Source organism: Jaculus jaculus, chromosome 9 (assembly GCF_020740685.1).
Source record: "Jaculus jaculus isolate mJacJac1 chromosome 9, mJacJac1.mat.Y.cur, whole genome shotgun sequence".
In the NCBI taxonomy this organism is placed as follows: domain Eukaryota; kingdom Metazoa; phylum Chordata; class Mammalia; order Rodentia; family Dipodidae; genus Jaculus; species Jaculus jaculus.
In genome coordinates, this window is record NC_059110.1 from 20,894,663 (window position 1) to 20,909,621 (window position 14,959).

At 42.2% G+C, this 14,959-nt stretch overlaps 1 protein-coding gene across 8 annotated transcripts in view; it reads right to left on the reverse strand.

The window, feature by feature from the left end:
- Positions 1–14,959, reverse strand: part of Utrn (utrophin) — a 555,367-nt gene that overhangs the window by 14,181 nt on the left and 526,227 nt on the right. For all 8 annotated transcript variants that reach the window (XM_045158274.1, XM_045158275.1, XM_045158277.1 and 5 more), the window contains 5 exons: positions 12,554–12,592; positions 12,265–12,330; positions 10,773–10,838; positions 3,988–4,146; positions 3,131–3,371 (listed from right to left, as the gene is read on the reverse strand). In XM_045158274.1, coding sequence (XP_045014209.1) covers positions 3,131–3,371; positions 3,988–4,146; positions 10,773–10,838; positions 12,265–12,330; positions 12,554–12,592 — 571 coding nt within the window. The remainder of the gene's footprint in view (positions 1–3,130; positions 3,372–3,987; positions 4,147–10,772; positions 10,839–12,264; positions 12,331–12,553; positions 12,593–14,959) is intronic.

A 14,959-nucleotide genomic window follows, 5' to 3' on the forward strand; every position in this document is an offset into this window, starting at 1 on the left:
CATCTTTGCCTCTCAGAAGCAATATATTTCTAGGCAAACTATCAGACCTTTGGTATCACAGAGTCTGTATTTCTAGAACGTGGATGTTAATAAAGGCACCTACATCGTGGGATTGGGGTGAGGTGATGACTGAGCCCTTCTGAGGGGATTCACATGGTCTGACACATTGGCAAAATCTTCGTATGTAGCTCCCGTACATACATTTGAAATGGCGATGGAAATGTTGATAAGCATATGGTCAAATTAGAAAGTGCAATCTACTGTATGGAAATGCAAAAGTTACTTTTTTTTTTTTTTTTGGTTTTCTGAGGTAGGGTCTCACTGTATCCCAGGCTGACCTGAAATTCACTCTGTAGTCTCAGGGTGGCCTCGAACTCACAGCAATCCTCCTACCTCTGCCTCCCGAGTGCTGGGATTAAAGGCGTGCACCACCACGCCCGGCGTGCAAAAGTTACATTTTGATGCGGATTTTCCCATTAAGTCTATGTTCATTGAAGTTGGGTAATTATCCCTGTTTATACTATTTGAGTTGAACTTACCATCTAATTCTGGCACTCATGCTAAACCAATAAGAACAGATAAGGGATTGATGGTCTAGGATAGTTGGAGCTATTGTGATATCTCCAAAAGCATTACAGTGCAATTCGGGAGGCAATAAGCCATTAGGCACTCTGTAATTGCACAGAGGGAGGAAGGGTAGGTCAAAGCCCTTTATCCTCCTAAGAGCTTCAACAAGCAAGTAAAGTCTTCAAGCATACCTTCTGCAAAGGTCCTATGTTCACCCCAGTACTCCATGAATGAAATAAGAGAGTAAGGGAGGAAATTATACATGTAGCATTCAGAGACTCCAAATTCACTTTATTAGCAATGTAATTTTACCAGTGTATGTGACTAGCATTGAGAAAGGATCCAACCTTCTGAGGTCTTTACAGAAAGTCAAACTGGGTGTGATGCTTTGGAAATGAAATGTTCCCTATTGCCTCATTCTCAGTCCCTGGTGGAGGCATTGAGAGGCAGGGCCTTGCTGGAAGAGATATGCCACCGGGGACAGATATCAGTCCAGTCCTACTGGGTGTTTGCTGACTCACCCTTGATGCTCCCTCTCATTTGTTGTGACCAGATGTGATGCCCAGCTTCTACTTTGCCATGCTTTCCCCGCCACAGTGAACTTTCTTCTTGAAAGGATAAGCTTGGCATGAATCCTCTCCTTCCATAATGCTGCTTTTGGTCAGGTGTTTTGTCCCAAGAATAAGGAAGCAACCCTTGAGGAATGATTATTTTCTAAAGATGCAGAATTTGGTGGTTCTGAAGCAAGCTATGCACAAGGCAGTGTCAAAGAAACTCAATGAGGCTGGAGAGATTGCTTAGTGGTTAAGATGCTTGTCTGCCAAGTTTAATGACCCAGCCCCAGTTCCCACGTGCCCATGTAAAGCCAGATGCACAAGGTGATGCATGCATCTGGCATGTGTTTGCAGTGGCTAGGGGCCCAGGTGCACCCATTTTCTGTCTCTCTTCTTTCTATTCATTTCTAGTTGCAAATAAATAAATAAAACATTAAAAAAAAGAAACTGTCAAACAATTATAATCACAGACAAACATGCATGGCCAAACCAAGGAAGAGAGCTATATCTCACAATGTAGGTAATACCCAAATTATGATGTTTTGAGTTATCTGACAGGTTCAAAGTACACTGATGGTAGCACTGATTATACAGCTTTCCAAATTTTGAGCATATCTCAGAAAAAAAAATGTTTCTGCATTGAGTTTATAAATTACTTCTAAAGAAAAGTATTCTGACTCAGATGTCTCAGGATCCCATAATGCACAGGCTGGAAAAAATGGCCAAAACAATGGCATGATTGTCACTGCTAGAGATTCTCCAAGTAGGACCTGATTTGTTGGAATTCCTCCCTCTATGGATCTGCTATAGACTCTTCATTGGGGAGATCTGATGATTAGGTCTTGAAGACTCTGGTCTGGTCTTCAGAGTTAGCTGATCAAGTTAACTCAACAGTGGGTCCATTGACTTTGCATCACATCAATGAGACTGCTGGCGGCAGAAACCCTACCTGATGCTTCTTTTATAAAGCAAAAAACAGTGTTTTTCAAAAGCGTAAACTAAAGCTGGGCTTGGTGGCACACGCCTTTAATCCCAGCACTCGGGAGGCAGAGGTGGGAGGATTGCTGTGAGATTGAGGCCACTCTGAGCCTGTGAATTCCAGGTCAGCCTAGGATAGAGTGCAACCCTACCTTGTAAAACCAAAAAACAATAAGAAGTGTAAGCTATTATCCATTAATGAGTTTTAAAATCAATTTAGAAGGTTCTGATTAACACTGAGAAATAAAAGGAAGAGAGAAGAAAAGGAATATAGGGAGGAGAAGAAGGCAGCAAGAGAAGAGGAAAGGGAGGGAGGAAGGAAGGAAAAGAGGGAAGAAGAAAAAGAAGGAAGGAAAAGATGAAGGGAGGAATGAGGAAGAAAGGAAAGGAATAAAGGAGGAAGAGAGAAAAAGGAGGATAGAAAAAGGGGAAAAACCAAAATAAGAAGACTGCATGTCTGTATATAAACAAGGATTATTTTGTATTCATCATACATATGTGTTTTCATCACAATGTAAACTGCAGTTCTTGTTGTAAGAAAGTTTGCAAACAATTGCTAAAAAACATGGCCTAGTGCTAGTGAATTAATAGCTGACTGCTACTCAATTACATGCAAACAGTCATTTTTAGTGTGCCTGTTTGTGGCTCTCTGGTAGAAAGGCTCTCCGTGCAGATCTCAGGTCATCTGCTGTCCCTCAATGTCCACAGACTCTTCCCTGTGTAACACTGGCTCATGTGTGTCCGAAGATCTTGTTTTTTAAAAATTATTATTCTTATTCATCAAGCTATTCCAAGCTGAGATAGACTTCAGTGCAAAAGAAGAGTGAGAAAGTCCACTGTATGGGCAAAAACGTATTTTTTGGCCCAGTGAAGATTTAATAATGCACACATGTGACATGAGATTTCTTAGCCAGTCTAAACCAAGTGGAAGATGGAGGTGAGAAATTAAAGGTGGGCTTCCTTGCTTCTACCAACCGCAGCCCAGGCATCTGGAGGGTGGGCAAGTGGCCCTTGGGACTCCACACACCTACCTGCTCCAGCAGCTGCCGGAGGCGATGTAGCTGCGACTCCAGCTGCTTATTGTGATCTTCCAAAATCTGCATCCGGGCCTCCAGCCGGCCTTTGTGCTGCCTGAGGAGTTTTGCTTCTGCGATCAGTTCCGAGTCCTCGGTGGTGTGATGGGGCGGCACGACGGACTCGGGAGGCGAGCCCACTGGGAGCCCCCTTCTCAGGTGCTGTTCCTTCAGCTGCTCATACTCCACCTGCAGGCTTCTAAAAGAGGAAAGGGACAGGTGGGCTTGCTGTCTTGTACACAGTCACCTCTCCTGGCTGGAGCTCCGAATGGGGCTAATCTCTGTAAAAAACACCTCTTGACAGCAAGAGGAACAGGAGGAAAACAGCTCCGAGGAAGCGTGCAATGAGGCTTCATCAATGGAGCCCCAAATGCCGCTGGCTCTAAACGCCACATCCCCGTGGGTCAACAGCCTCAAAATCCCCAATTTTATTATGGCATCTTGGACAACAATTCTGAACATAGGACCAGAGAGGGTCTTACTGGCCTTCGGATGTGTGGTGGTTTGGATGTTAATGTTTTCCATAGCCTCGGGTGTTTTTGATTAAGCTTCCTACTTAGTGCCCAGCTGCCAGAGTCTTTGCGAGGTAGAACCTTGCAGAAGGAGCTGCATTGCTAGGGATGGGCCTGGGGGTTGAGAAGTCGGCCCTACTGTGTGCTCAAGCCAGCCCGGCTTGCTGGTGCCGCGGCTGGGTGAAGATGTGAACCCATCGCTTTCCTCCGCTTGCCCTCGAGACTGCAGGCCTGAAATAAAACCTTTCCTCCCACAACACTAAAGAAAGGGTGATGTGTTTTCCTCTCCCAGATCTCGCGCACCTTTGCTCCTCCTCCAAGTCCGCGATGATCCGTTCCAGCTCTCCGCGTTCCTCCCTTTCGACCGACTTGAGGATCTGCGCGGGACTCTGGGGCTGGCTCACCGGTGACTCCCCGCCCAGGGTCTGGCAGTACTGCTGGATGAGTGCGTGCTCGTCCTCCCTGGCGAGACCAGAGACATGCACACAAAGCTCACCTCGGGGCGGTGAACACGCACGAGGTACAAAACAGCGATGCCCGGGTTGGAGGCTGAACCAACCTTCCCTTAAAGGCGAGCACAGTATTCATCAGACAGGGCTTGCATAGAATGCATAGTTGTAATCCATCTGCTATATCCCACAAGCCGGAAGAGAGGTTTTACTCAGCGCAGAAGGTAAGGTCTAACAGTATAAATAAGGCTAACAAATTACCATAAGGAAGGCCTAAGCTGTTAATATAGAAGTGAATACAAAGTATTGTAGGCAAACATGTCACTCATTGAATACCAAAACAGTGGATTAAGGACCACTGAGTAAAAATAAGCTGGCTATCCTGTCATTAGTATTTGGCTGTAAGAAATCTTGCGATTTTTTTCTTTAAACTCATAGGATGTTTATAATACTTCTTAAGTAACAACTCAAATGCAATCGTTCATATTTGTAAAATATCATCACAGGGACATTTTGGAATCAGTCATTCTGTGTTAAATCACGAACTACATTTCCTCCACTGGGGTCCTCCCAGTGAAACAGACATGTCAGTGATGGGGCTGAAATCATGGCTGCCATGAGCAGAAGTGGGACAACTAGGTAAGGGTGGTGCCTAGTGGCTTTTCCTTGAGAGAGTGTCACTGTCATTTGGCAGATTGGACTGGTTCTACTCTGATGGCTTTTTGTAAACAAGTCCAGGAATCTATGGAGGTATAGCAGAGGGCCCGTGGGGGAGACATGACATCAGTGATGTGGCCCTCACGGTATAATGTACAGTCATCTGGGGACTGAATATCTGGGTAAGCAATGTAGTCTCCCGGGTCTCAGCATCATTGTTTGGGACCGTGGAACCATCAGGTCCTCAGGCAGCCAAGGCAAACCTGGCCATGGCTTCGCCCCTTTCACTGCTTCGCCTGGGCCTTGAAACTGCTACGGCTCCTGTGCTGATGAGCAGCCCCAGACGCTTGGTCAGGGTCCCCCCAACTGTTGTGTGTGCTACGAAGACCCCGGCCTGCCTTATCACAGCTGACTCTGCCAAACACGAGTCTGAAATGACATCCTCAGTGTAGTGAGCTCTTGGAAAAGATCTGCTCGAGGCACTGAGATCAGAGAGAGCCGATGAAGCAAGGGAAACAAACAAACAAACAAAAAAAGCGTTCCGCTTGAGCACAGGCTCCAAAGAGCCGCTGGTGACTTTCACTGGGCTTCCTTCCTGCAGAGTGTTGTCCCCCATCCTCATCTGCCTCTGTCTTCCCCTCTACACACACGTGCATACACTTGTACCTGCACACGTATTTGTGTATGAGAAATAAAAGTCATATGCTTTGAATATGACTACAGTATAAATTTAGATACCTAACCTGATCTCCTCCTCCTTCAACATGAGTCTTTTTTTAAAAAAAAAAAAAAAAGAAGAAGAAAGTGGATACAATGCACTTGGATAGCTTAGGGGGTAAATTCAGCCACAGCATCTTCCTTTGACTTCTTTTACTAAAGCATTCAGCATCCTGTGGGGGGGTGGGGAGGCCTCTATCAGAATCCCATGATGCTCTGAGGTTTTGAAAGATGATAAGAACAGAAAATGGATATCCTACCCCCACAAAGCAGACCTAAAGCTACTAGGTTACCCATACAGAGAACCCACACAGGATCTGGTACGGAGAGGTGGACAAAGGCTGTTAGGAAGCAAGTAGTCAATAGACCCAGACTATTATGAAGAGGCTGTGGTGGGAGGGGAGGGGAGGGGAGGGGAGGAGCTGATTAGCCACTGTGGATCATAGGTGATGAGTCGCCCGTTTCATGCACAGAATGAGGCAGTGAGAGAGGTTAACAAGTGCTTGACTAACAGAGGGACAGGACAAATGGGCAAGGTGTAAAGATACAGCAGACGTAGCAAAGTGGTTTCAAAGTAAGAACATAGCAGAGCATTTAGCAAACATTTCTCAGGCTGAAAAAATGCTTAAACTGAAATGATGGACTAGCCAAGGAAGCAGATTCTTCCACATCTCAGTAAATGTTCTGTACTTGAGGGATAAGGCACCACCAGCAACCAGCAAGAAACCAAAACCAAGCATTCATTTGCCAACGAAGGAATGTCTTTAGTTTCCAATCGTCCTTGGTATGCACACGTGCAGCCCTAATTCAGTCACTCACAGAACCAGGTCGATCAGTCGTTTGTTCAGCACTTTGTCCACAGGGAAACAACAGAAAGGGAGGAATGAAAGGAGAAAAGAATGATCAAAGGAAGGGAGGAAGGAAAGAGATGAAGGGAGGGAGACAAAAACAAAGGGGAGAGAGGAAGGGAGGAGAAGTAAGAACAATGCAAAAATGAGCAGAAGTAGATGGTAATCACAGGTGTCAAAACTAAATGAGTAAACAGGACCCTCTTATTGGTTAAAAAAAAATGAGCGTAACATCCTTATACAGGGTCAGAGAGATGCTCAGGAGTTAAAAGTGGTTGCTTGCAAAACCCTTCTGCCTGGGTTTGATTCCCAAGTGCTTATACAGAGCCAGATGCACAAAGTGGTGCATGCATCTGGAGTCCGTTTGCAGTGGTTAGAGGCCCTGGTGCACCCATATATTCTCTCACTCTCTCCTTGCAAATAAATATTTTATTAAAAAAATTAAAAATCTCATGGATAATATCCATAAAATAAAATAAAATAAAATAAAATAACTCCAAGTGCAAATGTGTGTGTGTGTGTGTGTGTGTGTGTGTGTGTGTGTGTGTATGCATGTGAAGACCAGAGGTCAATAATGGGTTGGGCACCTTTCTCAGTCGCTCTCCACCCTGGTTTCTGAGACAAGGCCTAGAGCTCATGGCTGCAGCCTGAGCAAGTCGCCAGCATGGACGGGCCCTCCGGTCTCTCCCCAGCGATGGGTTTTCAGGCACGTACCAGCAGCCCCACCTTTCACATGAGTGCTCGGGATCAGAACCCAGGTCCTCCTGCTTGTGTGGCAAATGTTTTAACCCTCCGAGCTACCATCCCAGCACCACAGTAAGGATTTATGTTAAAAAAAAAAAAAAAAAGGCATACTACAAGGACATCAAGAATAAAAAGAAAACTTGGACCTCATCATCAGCCTGGCTGATTTCAAGGCTATGAATTTGGCCCAGAGCTCCTCTGATCCTGTGAGGCACACCACACACCATTCATATATTTGGGATATTCACACTGACAGCTGACCTCTCTGATTAAATTTGGCACTCAATACAAAGGACATTTGTGTTTGAAAGAGCTGCTACCATGAAACCAGTTAAAGTTCAATTCTGCATGCATTTGTTGTGAACATTTCCTTTATGGAATGCTTAGCATATGATTATAACTATCACTGCCATGAGTGTTACAGTCTTCATTAAGGAGCCCAGAAGAGAATTAAGGCAATTTATACAAAAATAAGGAATTAGAGATAATTTACATGTAACATATAATTTTGGTCTTAAGTGTTTTATTTAGATTATTAGTCCCTTTAAAGGTTAAATAAAAAATTAGATGCATTGTAGTTCTTAATTGTTTTTGGTAAAAACCAAGGGCAGCATCCTCTATGTAGATAATAAATGATGTACCAGACTAGGGACATTAAATATCAATAGTGTGCATTGTGCTAAAATAGATAATCTCTTAAAAAGTAGGCCTACTACACCAAAAAGAAACATTAGATGGAATATAATTCTACTACACTTGTTACTGATGGTAAATACTATCTATATCACAAAATTAGTACCTATCAGACGACAAAGGGACTGATTCATCCCATGACCTTTTAAAAGTAAGCAACGCACAATCTCTCCTGCCTGCCTCTAAGGAGACCCTGTGATTACACTGTGGCCATATATATGATACAGGAAACTCTGCCCAGTCCAATTAGTTCACTTAATCACACGAAAAGTTCCTTTTGAGACATGAGGTAGTATATTTCCAGGTTTAAGAAATTAGGATGGGGACAATTTCAGGCAAGACAAATGTCCTTAGCGATGTTTCTCTGCAGTAGTATTTACCTACGCGCCCTCTGGTCTACATGTTTCAGGAAGACAGGCTCACTGCAGGACCAGGTGTAGTGGTGCCCATAAATGTTCAACCACGCGTTGTCCAGAAGGAAAACAACAAGGTGTTGATATAAAGTGCATTCCCCAGCTCCGTGGTTTAAGCACTGTGGTCCGACTAAGAGGCACAGCATGCTCCTAAGACTGCCAAGTCTAAGAACCTTTGAAGTCCATAGGGAACAGCTTGCATAATGGGCAATCTCAAGCTACCGACATCACTGAGTAGAGCTGGGAGGAGACACGCAGCTGCATACCACCTGACCATATATACAGTATCTACAATGCAAGGCACAGAGAATACAAAGAGAGCCTGAGGAGGTGGCTCACAGGAGGCACCCCAGCACTTCAGAGACTGAGGCAAGAAGAACGGAAAGTCAAGGGCCATCTACACTGCCCAGTGAAAGCCCGTCTCAAAAATAACTTCAGCTGATGGATTCTGAACACTCCCTTTGCTTTTGCCCTTGTTTTCATTTTAATTTAATTATAACTGTATGCACATGTGTATACATTAATCTTAAATGACTCTCTTACTAGCTCCTTGAAAGGGTAACAATTTCCTTCACATCTGGCCCCATCAGACCTGAATTATAGGAATAAAAAACAATATTTGTTGGAAGGATGAATTATAGTACATCTAATGTTAATTTACTAAAATCTGTTTATCATCTGGTATGTTTTCTATCTTCAAATACTAGTCCTAAATTTAAAAATAGTACTTATTTTAATAAGGCGTTACCAGTATTCTGACCATGTAGCAAGATAAATTCATTTGAAAAAAGTAAAATTTTGATATTATTATTATTTTTGTTTTCATTTAACTGTTGGGCTATCAACATTGATGGGACTTACACTGATTTAAAATGTATTTAAGGTCTGGGGGAATTGCTTAGTGGTTAGGGCCAAATGCACAGGGTGGTGCATGCTTCTGGAGTTCATTTGCAGTTGCTGGAGGCCCTGACACACCCATTCTCTTTCCCTCTCTCTCTCTCTCTCTGCCTCTTTCTCTCTGTTAAATAAATAAATAAATAACAAAATCTTTAATAAAATAATAACAAAATACATTTAAGATAATTAACTACTTTATATAAAATGCACATTAGTAGATCCAATATAAAACAAGCATTACAAATACTGTATTACCCTGATATGCAAATTGTTCCAGATCTACAACATATGAGTAATAATTTAAAATTCATAACTATATCACTGTGAAGTAGAGATACTAAACTTTGAGTTTTTTTTTTTAATTTTTTAAAATTTATTTATTTATTTGAGAGCGACAGAGACAGAGAGAAAGCTAGATAGAGGGAGAGAGAGAGTATGGGCGCGCCAGGGCTTCCAGCCTCTGCAAACGAACTCCAGACGCGTGCGCCCCCTTTTGCATCTGGCTAATGTGGGACCTGGGGAACCGAGCCTCGATCCGGGGTCCTTAGGCTTCACAGGCAAGCGCTTAACCGCTAAGCCATCTCTCCAGCCCTAAACTTTGAGTTTTAAAACTGAAAAATCTTCAGAGTTCTTTAACTTAAAAGCTTAATCATAAATAAACCGTGCAACATATTGAAAGGGCCACAGCGGAGGAAATGCCATGAGTTCTAGGCCAACCTTAGCTAGAGAGTAAGTAAGTTTCAAGTGAGCCCAGAGTAAAGTGAAACCCTGCCTCAAAAAAAAAAAAAAAAAATCCATAAACAAAACTGAAATGAAGACATTCTATCTATATTAGAGTGCTTAAGACAGTTCTCCTTGGCTTTCTCCACAATATTTGCCAGTGAAAATTATATGTATGTACCTTATGATGTACAGATTTTCTGTTTACCTTATAGCTTTATGCCAGACCTAAACCACAATGAAACAAGTCGCATAACCTCAAGGCTATCTAAGCCTTTCCCGCATCATTTTAGAATTTATGTGAAAACCAAGGCCAAAGAAAGTTCCAAAAGACTTGATCCATCACAGTGGGATCATCAGAGAAAATACTTGCAAGAGTGTTTTACACTAAGTTGAATATACACTATTGAAGAAATCAGACAAAAACCATCTGGGTAAAAGGTTTTGCCAGAAGGTATTTTAAAATCAAAATGTCTTAGTCTAGTTCACAATAAAATAAAATATTGGCAAGAGGGTTATTCCTTGATGAAGGGTGAAGAGACCTATGTCCAAGCATGTGTGGCCCAGCATTGCTAAATGTACCATAGTAAGCCAAAGAAAGGATTAAAAAAAAAAAAAAGTCCATATATCCTGCAGAAATGCATTTGTAAAGTTCGTAAGTAATACCAACATCATGTTGTTGTTAATAAAATAATCCAATTTTCCTGAAACAGACTAGATGACTAAAAGAAGGAATTTTTCTATTGACTTACATAAAACTAAGTCGTGAGCACATCCAGTTTATGCAAGTAGAGCTTGAAAGCCTCCAATCTGTGCAGACCATTTGGAATCACACTTATCAACCTCGATTGGGTCCATAATTCAGAACCAGAGTCCATAAAGATTATTTATGTCAGCACTAAGACAAGAACCAGCCTTGCCCGAATGAGCTCAAAGCAGGATATACTTACACACTTCCTGTGGTAGAGCTGCTGTCAGTCAGAAAAGATCCATTTGTCCTTTCCATCTGGGCCAGCCTGGAAAATAAAAATGAGGTGAGATCATGTGGTCACAAGGGACATGTCACCTATCATTCTTATTTTTTTAATTAGTTCTTTGTGAGTGAGTGTGGGCAGGGGTGGGCATGCATTGCAAATGAATGCCAGAGGCATGTGTCCCATTTGTGTCTGGTTTTAAGTGGGTGTTGGGGAACTGAATCTGGGCCAGCAAGTGCCTTTAACCACAGAGCTATCTCCCCAGTTCATCTGTCATTTTAAAAATATTTCATTTTCATTTATTTGTTTATTTGTCAGAGAAAGAGGGAGAAAAGAGAGAGAGAAAGAGAGAGTGCATGCCAGGGCCTCTAGCCACTACCAATGAATTCCAGAAGCATGTGCCTCCTTGTGCATCTGGCTAACATGGGTTCTAGGGAATCGAACCTGGGTCCTTTGGTTTTGCAGGCAAATGCCTTAACCACTAAGCAATCCCTCCAACCCCATCTGTCATTTTTAAAGTATCATAATTTCTAACAAAAGCAAATCAAGAACTCAATCTCCAACAAGACTTCAAAATGCAAACATCCTCTACCAGTTAGTTACATGTCTACCACACGCCCTTAAGGCTCACAGGTCTATATGTAATTCCATGCTGTGAAGTCTAATTGAGCTCCCGGACCTGCTGGCTAGACTTCATGAAAGTGAAGTTGCCTTCTGACACACACCTAATTATGTTCCTCTCATGTTTGCAGACTGTCCACAACCTCTCTACCTAGGATAGAACCCAACTCCTTAGCAACTGAGTCTTTCGCTGCTGCCCATATGGTCAGACCTTCTCTCCCCTTGCTCTGGCTTGGTAAATAAGCCATGTTCTTTCCAAGCTCAGTGTTTTCACGTACATTTGCATCCACATAAGCATGCCTTTCTTCAAAAATTCTAGTTAGTCTCAATTCAGTCCAATTGTTACTATTTTTATGATTCTTAAACGAAGGTTTTTATACACAGCTGGTTCCTGGGATCACCAATGCCTCATGTTAAGCAATTCACTGAAAGTTTGTGCATACCACCAACTGATCTATATTTTACAATGCTTGGGATTCTAAAACAAAACCCAGTAATGAAACATTAACATAAATTTCATTACATATTGTAATTCATATGTGCGCCAGTTCCTGAGAATATTTTCATTCACTGAAACTGGGTTACATGATCTCAAGCCTGCCTGTGTAGTGTTCAGAGTCTCATGAGCTCGGTAATCACAGTCTATTGAGATTTATTCTTCATAAAATACAAAGCAGGTGCTTGGTAAAGTGTAAATTGCACCATGAAAAGATAAAGGCCCAGCTTCCACACAAAATGGAATCATGACTTCTGGGAGAGGGGACAATGCAGTTTTAAATCAGAGTATGTTAACAGTACTAGGATGACACAAAAGGGAAAATATTGTGGGTGCCCATCAGTTTCTTACCGGGTGGCGTACTGCTCTATCCTCGAGTGGGTGTCATCGTGAAACAGCTGAGGAGACTGTGAGGGGCTGTAAAGAGCAAGACAAAACAACAGCCTTATGCCTAAATATTGACAGATGTTGCCAGCCAGGATGTTAGTTCAGATAAGTAACGAATTTGCCATGCGAATACACTGCGAGGATTGTTACCCGGAGTGCAGGAATAGTATTAAGTGAAGACTTTAGAGGCCACCCCATGCTCATACACCTGATTAGAACACCCCACTTGTGCAAGCGGGCTGTGAATACTCACTCATAGTGCTCTGGCCACATACTGATGAGAGTAACAGGACTGCAGAGAGGGGAGGGAGACAAAAGTCACAGAACAAAAACTTTAGAGCAGTTCTAGACAGCAGTGAGAGAAAAGGGGGCTTCTCAGCTGTCTTCTACTAGTACTCGGTGACCCTGACATTTGCCACGGGGGAAATCCAAAGCAGAGAGGGCATAATGAGTTCTAGAGAAGGTGTCCGGTGTTTATGAGCTGCCGGGGCCCTGAGGGCCTTTGCCCAGAGCTTATAGGTTTTGTTACATGACAGAAACGTCATCTTAGAACAGTCATGGAGACAAACAGCGGAGTGTTCAAGAATAGCTCAAAAGTACAGGTGAATTTTTAGACATCCTAACTTCTAGAATATGCAAATAGGCAATGGAACCATAGTTTTGTTTTTCCTGGAGAAGAAATTTGATCAGAAAGATAAAATTGTGTATGTAATATCAGACAAGATATTGATGTCAGAACAGAAGTAAAAAAGAATGCTCCGGTTCTTTGATTGTTTTTGTTTCTTCTCTTTCTCTCACTCTGTGTGTGGGGGGGAGGGTTCATGTGTGTGATGATATGTGAGTATGGGTGCATGGGATCCATAGCATGTATGTGGAGGTCAGAGGACAACTTCAGAGTGTTTTGTTCACTGCTGCACACACCACACTGGACCATAGGCTTCTGTGGACTCTCCTGTCCCCATCTCCCATCTTGGCCTAGGAGGGCTGGATTACACATGCTCACCACTGAGAAAATTTTACACACAAGTTCACTCTAGAAAATTGGCGCAGAAAAACAAGTTCTGCTTCCCTCTCACATCTCCTATGCCACCTCCATCTCCATGAAATGGTTTTGAAAACAACTGATCTTAATTAAAGGTTAGTTCAAACTCTAACTTTCTGTGGAGGGGCGAGGACAGCATAGAGACACGGATGCATAAATAAATTTAGAAGTGTGAAGAAAATTAATGCTCAATTTAATTATATAAAGTCTCCTGCCAAAGCAAACGCTGAGTGAAGCAAAATTATTCTAAGCCTCCTTGAGTCTCCTTTCCTGTTTTATGTGTGTGCTTGAGAAAACGTTAATGATCTCATTATCTCCCACAGTGAGGCGCAAGATGATGTGCGCATGGCAGACTAGAAAGAAAAGATGGTCATTTTACTAGCTAAAAAAAATAAAATAAAATAAAATAAAATAAAATAAAAAAACAAACAGCTTCTGCACACCTAGTTTCAAAAATGGCCATTTATCTACTGTATGCTTGTCAAGATATCTATTTGGTAAGCAGATTTGCCATGCATGTGGAAAACAGAGTCAGAAGAAAAAAAAAAAAAGCAGCATCGCCTTATTCCATGCCACACATGCATCCCTGCTCTTCATGAGCCTTGAAAAAGGGATGCTAAGGCTGAGGGGACAAGTTGGGCTGTACTTTCCCAAGGCACCGACTACTTGAGAGTTATTTGTAAAATCCTAGAGTACCACACAACATTTGATAGTAGCTTTAGACAGACAAAATTGTCTTTCTGATCTCATTAGACCTTGGAGAACCTTTATGAAATTGCTGGATTGATCCCTATGAAGTTAATTCCGTTGGCAAAGAAGTGACTTATAAACTAAGATAAAATTGGCAATGGTAAATAGCTGGGCTGAAGAGCTGCTTGAACAAAAATTATGAGAAATTTCTAAGAAAAGAAATAGAGGTATAAAATCAAGTTATTTCATTGACTTTTGAGAATTTTAAATTGTAATAAAAAAATTAAGTGATAAACTTTCAAAGTAAATTCTGAAGGAAGGAAAAAATACAACATTCTATAGAGTTAGAACGTATGATAAATGGTAATGGGGGCGTAATACTTTCAAAGTAAACTACATCCTGGTGTGAAAATGTCCTTACCTAACCCAGTACCATCCATGCATGTACATACATATGTACCTACCTACCTACCTTTTAAAAACTGCTCACAAGGCCAGTGGATCTTGGATAGCAATTCAGATGGTGAGAGGAGAATCTATTTTATAAATGACAGGAGCATCTATCTGTACTACTGAAAGGGGTGGGTGACTCATGAGTCAAGGTAACCTTGATTGAAGTGACTTCAGAGTGAATGGAGTCTCTGAGAATGAGGGCAAACACGTTTACATGGATCTACAAATATCTCTTCCTCAAAACTGCTGCGGTCATCAAAAGTGAGCCAACTCTGAGAAACTGTCACGACCAAGAAGAGTCAATGAAAACACGACCACTAAACATAATCAGTCTTGTCTCCTGGATGGGATCTTAGACTAGAACATGGACATTAGGCAAAGGCAAAGGCAATCTGAATAAAGTGTGGATGTTAGTTAATAACATACCAATATTGTTTCGTTAGTTATGGTAATTATGCCACACTATTGTAAGGT